Here is a 10,913-nt window from a genome sequence, read left to right as displayed (position 1 = left end):
ATATGGATGGACAACCTTAGTTTAGCTTGTTAGTTTGTCGCGCAAGCACCGAGCTAATACATATAAGGCAATATAGCGTCGGCACTAGCGCAAAGGCTAAGAAACTAAGTTGGGGTTCTTCTTCCATGAAGCAGCTCTGTTGTCCTCCATCCATATTTTCAGTTCCAGGCTGAGTCATTTCTACCTTCTCCTCTCTGACAAGGAGCTCTGGTTTCATTTAAAAGGACTGGTTGTCAGATATTGTCCAAGATTAACCTCCAGGATGGATAAGAGCCTGCACAGTTTTGCACCGGAAAACTTAGTGAACATCATTATTTCTGGTATGGTTTGCAACATTAATAAAACGGCTCCATCTGTGTGACAATATATAAATTTAAATTTATAAAAACTAAACAGCCTACAGCATTTTTACAATCTTTGTTTTACAGTTAAATGTGTTAAAGCAAATAATGTCTAATGTCAGAACTCACTTAAATTTTGAAGTAAAGAAGTATAAGAATCATTGTATGTTTTAAATGTTATGAAATAAAGGTAAAAGTTACGATAAATACTTGTTAAAATTAAAAATCCTCTAAAACAAAAGAAGTTAAATAAAATAAAATGCAAAGTAAATGTACTTTGTTACTATACAACTCTGAAAACCAGAGGGGAAGAAAAAGTCATTTATGTTGTTGCGGTGCGGATCGCTACCTGACGGCACAGAGGTGGGGCTAAAGGGGGCGTAGAGCTCAGCAGGAGTGTGCTGCTGCTGGCGGCTGCTCCTGCTCGGGTCCAGGGTGTTGGCCGGTGACGGCGGCATCTGGAAGGAGACACATGACCTGATATCACCTCTGTCAAAGTCACCATCCTGCACGCGACGCGCCATCTGCAGCTTTGATGTTTTTAAGGTCCAGAACTCAACGCAAAGCAGGTTCACTCACCGAGGGCGGGGTGGACATGTCGCCGAAAAGATCGAAGTGGTTGATGTTCTGTGAGTTGAGCCACAGACCGAGAGGGAGACAAAACACATCAGTAAATGATACAACTTTAAACTGAACTTTAAGTCGGGGTGTGGTGGTTGTACGGCTGAATAGGTGTGAGGATTAAAATCTGTTCATAAAGGCACTTTGTGCTGCGAAAGGAAAAAAAACAACAACTATCCCCTCGTTTCATTATCAGATAATGGATCTAAAATGAATTTTTCATGCCTCGGTATAATTGAGTTGGTAAAAGGCTATTGGGTTCTATAAAACAGACTCTGATTAGATATTCTTATGTCTGCCAATCATGAGAGGCCCCCAGTGAGAGCCGGGGCCGCTTCACTCCACCAGCAGATATATATGTATATATAAATATATAATTACACATACACCCTGGAGTGGCTTTAATTTATCAAATGAATGACGAGGCTCCTAAAGTCGCCCATCCGAGACCATGAGGCCACCTCACCCCCACAGACAGATGTGTCACCCCCCAACACACACCCCCTCCGTAGTGCCCTCTGTCCTCTAGCAGGGTATGGAATATGTGGGATGGGAAAGTTGCACGGGATGTCTGGGGCCATGCTCAAGCAGACAATGAAGCACAGAAAATTACACGACAAAAAAGGATTTGCATGCTTTAAATAAACACAATGCGTTTAAAAAAATGAAAGAAAAGAAAAAAAACGGCAGCAGTTGTAGTTGCTGCTGACACGGTGTTTATGTCCTTTGAAAAGGTTGGACATAAATGATAAGTTTCAGTTTTGCACGGTGTGTTGTAACCATTGAGGGGCACAGAATGAGTTAGAATTTGAAAAAAAAAGGAAGAAGAAGAAGAAGAAGCAAACATTGTACACAGAGGTCTTTCCCTGCGGGCACTGACAACACATCAGGGGAGCATGAGGCTCTCAAAAAGCTCCAACTGAATGAACAGACAAGCAGTAACACTTAGAGATATGGAGGCGCCTCTACCTAAACTGGCTGTTTAGGTGAGATAGCGACGGGCCAAGGCGGGTTATCTGTCTGATATGTTAAATTACAAGCACACAAACAGCGGGGAGTACAGATGCACTGTGCTGCAGCTGAGCCGAGGCGTCGGGCAGAAAATCTCTCTTTAAGTTTGAAGAATAAACAAACAAACAAAAAAATCAATGTTAAAAACTGTCCGGCTGCTCGTGGCGGCGCAGTTTCTCGTGGCCTTGGTTGTGAATGTGACGACATCACATGCAACTCTTCCCACCTACAAACCTCTCTCATCTTCATCCTCCGAGGAAGATGAAGCAGCCAGTCCTTTATCTGCAGTATGGAAGCGGCTCAGTGTTCCAGTCCGACGGGAACAGTAAACAGATTGTTTTCTTTTAGTCTCGACCATCTGTTTATGATACACAAGGCTGAATTTAAAGCCTGCCTATCTAATGTTCTGTGTAATTACTGTTGACTTGGACTGTGGTCGATCAGCCAGTTTTAACTCTTCGTAGCTCAGAACAGCATGAAGCAGCTGAAGGCTCCTGTCTGTCTTTCATTTCATCAGTTTTTCTTTTGAGCCTCCTGACTGCCATATGATAGTTTTGACTGAAGGCTGTCAGCAATGGCCTCCAGCATTTCCTCTAAGGTGGTCCTATAGAGAGGTTTGTAAGTAGTAAAGAAGAACAGAACAAATAATAAAAATGAAAACACCTACAGTCATGAAATGGCGTTTTGGGACATCATAGACCCCTTCCTTCTGCTGACTGGTTGGGACCTGCGTTGGATTGGATGCCGATTAAAACGGAAGCCACAGATCAACAACATTTTGTTCAGCTGGGCACACAAAAGTGGACAAAAAAAAAACATCTCTATTGAAAAAAAAAACGTAATAAATCAATTTATATCCAGATAATTAATTGGGATTTAGGTTTATCTTTTAGCAGAACAGGATTCTGCAAATTCCACAGTTGTGCAGCTGAATCAATTCTGCTTAAATCGATATTGATTGTAAACAAAGGTTGAAGGAAAGTGCAAAGAGAACTTTGATTTGTTCAACCTTTTTTTAGCTTTTTAAACCTGCAGTGCTTTATTTTGCCGTTTTCAGTGACCATGCATTAAGATACCTTGATGGTGACAGACTCCATCATCTCTCTCTACTAATTTAACCATTTTTAAGCTAAACTTCTTCAACTGTACTGTAAAACCTCTTGTTACTTTCATTTTTTTTTACAGGATATAAAGAGTAAAAAAGGTGGGGCAGTGCTTTTCTTGTACCTGATAAACGCTCTCCTCTGACTGGGGGCCACGGAGGGGTTCGTGTCCAGCCTCAAACACTATGTACTACAGAACAGAAGTAGTGGACAAGGCAAAGAGATGCAGGAAATAATGAGATGGAGAGACAGATAGAGAGAGAGGACAGCATATAAAACAGAAAGGAAGGAGATGAAGACACGAGTAGAATAAATAAATGAAAACATGAAGAAGCAACGGTGGCCATGAGAGGGAAGTGAAAGTAGATCAGAGGGGGGAAGGGTGTGAAAAGTGGGGCATGTGTAAGAGGGGGAAGATAAAAAAGAAAGAGTGAGGTGGGAAGAGGGAAGAGCACAAGTAGAACAGGTCAGGCAGAAGTTTAAGACAATGTGGAGGTCTTAGCTAGAGGTTAGCCTTCAACCTCAGCAATTTCATGAAGCTAAAGGTTTTCTTTATTTTATTGAGTTGGCATCAAAAGTAAACAAAAGATCTGTGTAAAAAGAAAGCCTGTGGATGGCATAAACCTTTATTAAACCCAGAAAAGTCCCACTGAGATCACAGATCTCTGTTTCAAGGGCTCGCTGGGCCTGAAGGCAGCCTAACAGGCATGTTTTTGGAGTGTGGCAGGAAACCGAAGGACCCGGAGAAAACCCACAATGAGAACATGCAAACTAAGAAAAACACCGGGTCAATCATAGGGCTTGAACCCAGGAGAGATCTTCTGTGAGGCAACAGGGCTAACCTCTAATCCACTGTGCAAATATGTGGGAAATATTTGTTTCTGTGAAATCTACAGTAGATTTAATGATTGGGAGTATGAGTGTTCTGTTCAGGATCTTAGATGTTGCTAGGACTGAGCTCTTCAGGACAGAGATCTCTGAGGTTGTTCCTGGGATCTGTTGGAGCCACCTTACTTAGCCTCAGACTACTGACGCTTTGACTCTCCACAATTTCTCTATTTGTTCTTCCAACCCATTGTATTTCTCCAGCTGTTCCTCCTTCCTGATGGCACAGTTTCTCAGGATCTCTACTTCTATCACCACTGCCGTCTTCTCTTGCTTGTTGACCACAATGTCCAGTTAGCCATCACCTGTTCATTGGTCTCACAGTATCTTAGCTTTTTCAATTCTCCACCACCTTTATGCCACTTTGACCCTGGGACCTTCAATCCATATGGTACCAATACTCCTAGTTCCACCCTTGTTTCCTTCAAATGTACATTTCCACTGAAGGGTTCGAGTAGTGTGTCCCAATTCTCCCGAGTGGTCTTTCAACCCACCCCCTTTGCACCTTTTTATTTCGGCTGAGTGTATTACCCACAATTCATCACTGCATGGGATGTTTTGAATGAAAAGGCAGACATTTGGCAATGTCCAGTGAGAACCTTCCAGTCTAGTGGTGGCAGTAATGTAAATTAGTCTGCCAATCAAAAATAAAAAAGAAGAATGTCCACTGAGCAAGATGGCGAGGGTTTGGTGTATAAGCCTCCTTCGGTTCAAGCGCTTTCTTCTCCTAAAGTCGATTGCTTGTTGTAGTTGTACTATCATTTTTAATAGTACAAATTCCAAAATAACGGTCCCGTCATTTTGGATGTCACAGTTACGATGCAGATACGTAAGTCAATTGCGTAAAGCGTACTGTCCCAACCTGCACACTCGAACACTTATGTGCACTTTGACTGATATCACACTTCATAAAGGGGTATAGGGTGTGGTGCTAGTATTGGGACCAGGCCCAGTTCAAGTAGGTGGCTGTGGCAGAGTTGTTAGGAGTTGTCCTGTAATCAGTAGGTTTGATTTCCTCTGCATCTGTCTCGGCCGTGTCCTTGGGCAAGACACTTCACCTGTTTGCCTTCGCCTTGTCGATTAATAGTGGTCAGAGGATCCGGTGCATGGCAGCCTCACCTCTTTCAGTCTGCCTCAGGGCAGCTGTGGCTACAATGTAGCTTACTACATTCAGTGTGTGAATGGGTGAATGACTGTAGTGTAATGTGTTTTGGAGTCTGTAGGGACCTGATAGAGTGCTATTTAAGTCCAGGCCATTACCATTTTACCATTCACTATGTATCCAACATTTTGGTTATTGCAGTCCATGTGTGGTTTGCCTGTCTGCATCTTACATGGCTAGGAACTGCTAACTCAAACTGGGGTCATTGTTGAACGTTGGAAGTAGCTCTTCAAGGATCTCTTTAATTCAGTCACTATGTCCACTTTTGAGCAGGTAAAGGCTTGGTGTGGGTGGGGGTCTGTTATCATGCAGAGGTCACTGAGGTAGTCAAAAAACTCTTGGATGGCATGGCACCAGGGGTAGATGAGATTTAGACTGAGACGCTGAAGACATTGAGGGGATGTAATGCATGGATTAGAATCCTCAGGGTCTCGCCATTCTTTTTTGTGGATTATGTGGTTTTGTTGGCATCTTCAGTGTCAAATGGACCAACAGTGGCAGACTAAGATTGTGGTTCCAAGTTTTAAAAAGTGGAATCTGAAGTGTGTTCCAAATATTGAGGGATCACATGTTCTCAGGCTCTGACCGATTGTTGAACCTCAGATTCAAGAGGAGCAGTGTAGCTTACTTACGTTAGTCATCCTTCATAGGAGATGACCTATGACCTATTATGGTCAAAGGTTTTCTCTTGCTAATGTTCCAATGTGGACTCAACTCCTATATTGTTTTTTATTGTAGATCTGGAGAAGGCTTATTTAATGTGTTCCTGAACATATCCTGAACAGGTTGCTGGGAGTATGCCGAAGTATGAGGTGTCGGGGTTGCCTGGAGTGGTTCCTCATTCTTGGTGCAAAGTCGAGCTCATTCTCGGTCAGGTTGAACTTTGGCAGGGCTGTTCCTTGTCTCTGATCCTGCTTGTGGTGCTGTGGACAGGGTTGTAAGGTGCATTTGTGGAAAAGCGGGTGTCTGGTTTAGAATCCTTAGGGTCTCACCATTCCTTTATGTGGATGATGTGGTTTTGTTGGCTTCTTCAGACCATGACCTTCAAAGAGCACTGGGACTGTTTGCAGTCATGCGAGGCAATGGTTCTCAATTGGAAATGAGATTTTGCCTCAAGTGAAGGATTTCAAGAATCTGGGAGTCTTCTTTGTGAGTTATGGTAGGATAGAGTGAGAGCTGGGTAGATAGGTCGAGGCCTCATCCACAGTAGTAAGGGCATTGCTTCGGTTGGTTGTGAAAGAGTTGAGTTAAAAAAAAAAGCTCTGAATTTATTGGACTGTCTAATAGGAATGTCATTTTTTCTCTCGTAGACCTGTTGCCTCTGGGACAAAACCATGGATATGCAATGTGTATGTTTGTGTATATACTGTATAAAGTATTTATTTTTTGTTTCTTGACATGGTCTGGAGTTTTGTCAACCAACACTGAAAGCTACAAATGGAATGACTTCACATAAAAAGACGCTTCAAGAGCAAAAACAGAGATGATCCAGGAGGCGGCTGTACCAGCGTACAGCAGCATTCAGAGTAAGAGTTAGTGTTGTCTGTATTCAGTATGAGCAAACACAGAGAAAACACAAAATAATGTTCAGCCAAATAAATGCAGGGCAAACAAGTGAGGGACGAGAACATCCATTTAGGGGAAGTGAGGGCAAATCTTTCCAAGAAATCAAAACACTGACACAGATTCACTCAAAAATATGGATTTACAACACTGCACTGGCAAAATGGGAGTTGAATGGTTGAACAAAACAGCTCACTAAGATGATCTACTGTGTATTACTGGAATGGTGCAATATTATGAAATATTAATACAAGCAGATCAGTGGCTAGAAACAAAAAATAACTCAGGACCTTATGACTGAATACTAGTAAAGCTTAAAAAGAATGAAAGTCATCAGTGTTTTGTTCCCCCTCTGAGAGCCCAAACACCTACCTGGTAAACTGGATCGTCCACTTCATCCTCCAGGATGGTCTGTAGTTGGTGGAACAGAGCGCAAATGACACATTTCATTTTTCAATCTTGTTAGAAAATGAATGAGGATGGATAAAAACCAAATTATCTATTTATCTGAGTCTTTTTTCTTTGACCAATCACAAATACAGACTGACAGTCTGCTGCTGGAGTTCAATCAATATTTTATTACACCACATGCAAACATACATTTCCTAACACACATATGACTGTATTAAAACGGTATCAAAATAAACCGTAATTTGTTCATGTAAAGAATGGTTGCACATGCATAAATAATGTGGAAAAACTCCAGTTTTTATGAAGGAATTCAGAGCTGTGATTATTTTATTGTGTGAAGAAACCCGTGGCTGAGTTACTGTGTGTGTGCTCTCCTCTTAATGAAAAAATTAAACCATTAAAAAAGACGAGTTTGGCTCAGGATCCTACCTGGTAGACTGCTTGTTCACAGTGTTTGTCCTTCTGGGCCTTCTTCTCCAGCTCCTCTCGCTGTTTAATGTCATAGATGAGCGTGAAAAGGTCGCGCAGGTCGAGGATGAGAGGCTCTGCCTGGACGACAAAAGTAGAAAAAGAGGGAAGGTTTGTTAAAACTAGGGGTGAAAAAAAAAGAGGTCTTCACTGGACAGAAATGTATTAAAATGATAGGTTTAAACTTAAGAAGTGGAGTTCTGTGGAAAGATTATGAAATATCAATATCTTACCTGTTGTAGAGAATATTTTAATGACCTCAGTTTGTAAAAAATAGTTTATTCTGATCAGATTTATGGGATGAACCAAGATCAAAGTTCATCAGTATTGTTTTCAAAACTACAAGCTCAAAATTTTATTTTTATGTCACTGCTAAACAAAAACAACATATCCTAACTTTTTCAAGTAACACAAAAAGTAATGAAATAAACTGTGGTGACATCACATGCTCTCACAGGTTTGATTAGTCAGCTGATCTTAAAACCTTAGATGGATGGGAAGTTTGACCGGTCCAGTTGATTTATGCAAAAACATGACATTGTTTTTTTTTAATTCTGACATGACTGTAATAATGTGATTTATGTAAATGTTATATTATAAACCTTTAGATTGCTATCAGTGTTAAGAATATTTACAGCAAATAGCAACAGCAGCAGCTGGTTGTAGCACTTCCTATGCAGTTTTTCCAGCAGGAAAACCATCATGCAGCATTTCTGTGGGAATAATTGCACAACTGAAGTGTTAGGCTTCATAAAAAACATTTAAAAGAACCAGTCTAAACCTTTTTAAACCAGAGTTGTATTTAATAAAAAAGAAGCTTTGCTCTTGTCCATGCTCAGACTAGCTGTTAGCCCATCAGTCCTGCCAGAATAAAAGTCTTTTTCTTCAACTTGAGGTCATTTTTCAAGCATTTATAACTTTTCTGCAGAACCTGACACCAAAAGATCCCTTAAACTGTCACCACAGTTGCAACAATACTTTATCTAAACTCCTCCCCTAAATAAAAATAATGAGTTTGATCAGTCCAAAAGTAAACATGGGTGTGAAACAGCTTATTAATGAATAGTAAGAGTAGTAGTGTCTTTACTGAAGAAGGCTGACAAATTAACTACATTCCAACAGGTTGTAGACAGAAAGACACCACATTAAAACAAAGTTTCATGTTTAAAATAATATAATGACTTTAAAACAGGAGTGTCAAACTCATTTTCACTGAGCAGTGTGATGGCCCTGTTGTAATTAACTTCATGTTTAACTACAGGAATCCCCACAACGCTCATTGCTACATCTGAGAACTGCTAACTAACAATAACTGAGCTCTACATGGTATTTCCTGTATGGAAACAGTGTTTTAACATGTCCTTACAAACACTAAAAAGTACCACATGTACAACTGACTAAACATTAAATAAATATTGCAGAAATACTATTAAAAGTAAGAGTAAGCCTTATACTCACTGTTGAGATGTGGGGAGTCTTGATTTCTAAACTCTCCCACTTTCCAACAGGGATTTCCCATGCCTAATCAATATGCATTATGGGAGACGTAGTTTATGGTGAATGCTGGCTTTAAAGCAGCTTACTTTGATACATTAATGCAGGACTGTTCAACTAAATTCTCGTGGCCACAGTTACTCAAAGCCAACAGCTCGGGAGCAGCACAAGTATTATCATGCTTCATCTTTTAATTGTTTATTTTGTTATATTGACTCAGAAATTTAAAGTTTACCATTGATATAAAAATATTTTCATTTTTAATCAAGTAAAATTTGACATGTGCTTTGTTTTGTTCTTTTGCTGGACAGTTTTCTTGTTTGCCTGGGCAGCAGTGTGAGGCCGTATACTCACAGATTGAGCAGTTTTAATGGCCACAAACTTGTGGTGACCCTCCTTCCCGCAGACATAACCAAAGGCCCGGTGGTCCCTGGTGTCCTTGGCGATGTAGCTGATCTCGTGGACAGAGTGATGATGCAGAAGCACCTGGATGAAACAGAGGGGGTGGTGTTAAACCAACAGCTCCTCTGAGGACTGAAGTAGGTGACATCGTACATCGTCCTTTCTCCCACTTTCTTCTTGTTGAAGATACTGAACGTCGTCTCGTTTGATCTGATATTCTGTCTTTAAAAAAAAACAAAGCGACACAGAGCCATGCTCCGTGTTGACAGACAAAGTAGGTCAAACCCACTTGAAACATTTTTACACACTGTTGAGCCAAACGCAGTAAGAGGAGAGAAAATCTGAAGGTGCTGAGATTTCTGTTACACGAAACCTCACTGATACTAGAACTACGACAGAACTATAGAGCGCTGAATCCAGTTTGTTTGGCTCTATTTTAACATTTCCATTCAATAATTCTGTTGTCATATTAAACACTAACAGCTGCTTCACTATTAGCAGGCTGAAGCTTAATCACTGAGGAGGAGCTTTTTTTATTGGAATGTTTACCAGTTTTTAGCGGGGACCGTCGCTGGTAATGCCTCCGATTAATGTAAAATACAAAACTAATATGACAAGTGAGCTCAATTCAGCAGAGAATCATGTCAGCTTTACATAAAATATTTCCATCTAAACGCTTGCTGACACAACCTGCTGTGGAGTGATCCCCATTTCCACCCAAATCACTCAGGAGGGATATTAAGTGGGGAGGAGGTATTTTTTTATAGGCAGTAATCAGTAAATAAAACGAAGAGCATTGGGGGGCATGATTTCTAAACCAACAAATGAGCTTGTCAAAAGCAGGTGAACTCATAGGTCATGTTGGGAGGCTTAATGCTCTTTTCATTACAGGGGAAAAAAACAGATATTACTGTGGATTTTTGGCTCATTTGTTGGAGCTGCTTGGGGGTTGTGCAGCCTGCTGGTGGTCGGGGTGGAAGCTAGCAGCCAGGGGGGACAAAACAGCGTCTCAGTTTAGCTTTAACTGCAGCCGAGGTGGAGCCTTTGTGTAATTAGTATTAGCAGCAATGATCATTAAGGGGTGGAACTGAGTGCTAATTAGCGGTTAGCGTTGATGAGCAGAGTGGGCCTATCTAACCGGCGCTGTGCTGCAGGACGGGAGGCGCCGAGACCCTCGCTCATCCTGTAATGGAATAGAAAGCCTCGGAGCCTGAGGGGGGCATAGAAGTCTGACAGCACTGAGTGAAATTAAAGGGCCAATATTATATGTTTCTCAGGCATATATTTAAATACTATACGATAATAAAGTATCTATGTCACCATTAGCTGTTATTAAAATGCTGTTTTTATGTTTAAATAGAAAATAAACTTATATTCTCATCACTTCCTCTTCTAAACGCCTTGAAATTGGCCTCTGTCTCTTTAAGAACCACCTTCCGCTTCTGTCTCACC

At 41.1% G+C, this 10,913-nt stretch overlaps 1 protein-coding gene across 1 annotated transcript in view; it reads right to left on the bottom strand.

Annotated features, from left to right (window-relative positions):
* Window positions 1-10,913, bottom strand: part of LOC106521301 (disabled homolog 1) — a gene marked incomplete at its 5' end in the record, with an annotated part of 22,954 nt that overhangs the window by 11,188 nt on the left and 853 nt on the right. The window contains 7 exon segments of the mRNA XM_014013819.1: window positions 691-799; window positions 921-968; window positions 2,641-2,700; window positions 3,201-3,266; window positions 7,059-7,097; window positions 7,527-7,646; window positions 9,414-9,545. Of these exon segments, the coding sequence (XP_013869273.1) occupies window positions 691-799; window positions 921-968; window positions 2,641-2,700; window positions 3,201-3,266; window positions 7,059-7,097; window positions 7,527-7,646; window positions 9,414-9,545 (574 nt within the window).

Source organism: Austrofundulus limnaeus, unplaced genomic scaffold, assembly GCF_001266775.1.
Source record: "Austrofundulus limnaeus strain Quisiro unplaced genomic scaffold, Austrofundulus_limnaeus-1.0 Scaffold106, whole genome shotgun sequence".
Taxonomy (NCBI): Eukaryota; Metazoa; Chordata; class Actinopteri; order Cyprinodontiformes; family Rivulidae; genus Austrofundulus; species Austrofundulus limnaeus.
The sequence above is the reverse complement of the archived record's forward strand: the minus strand, read 5'-3'. Positions and strand labels throughout refer to the sequence as shown.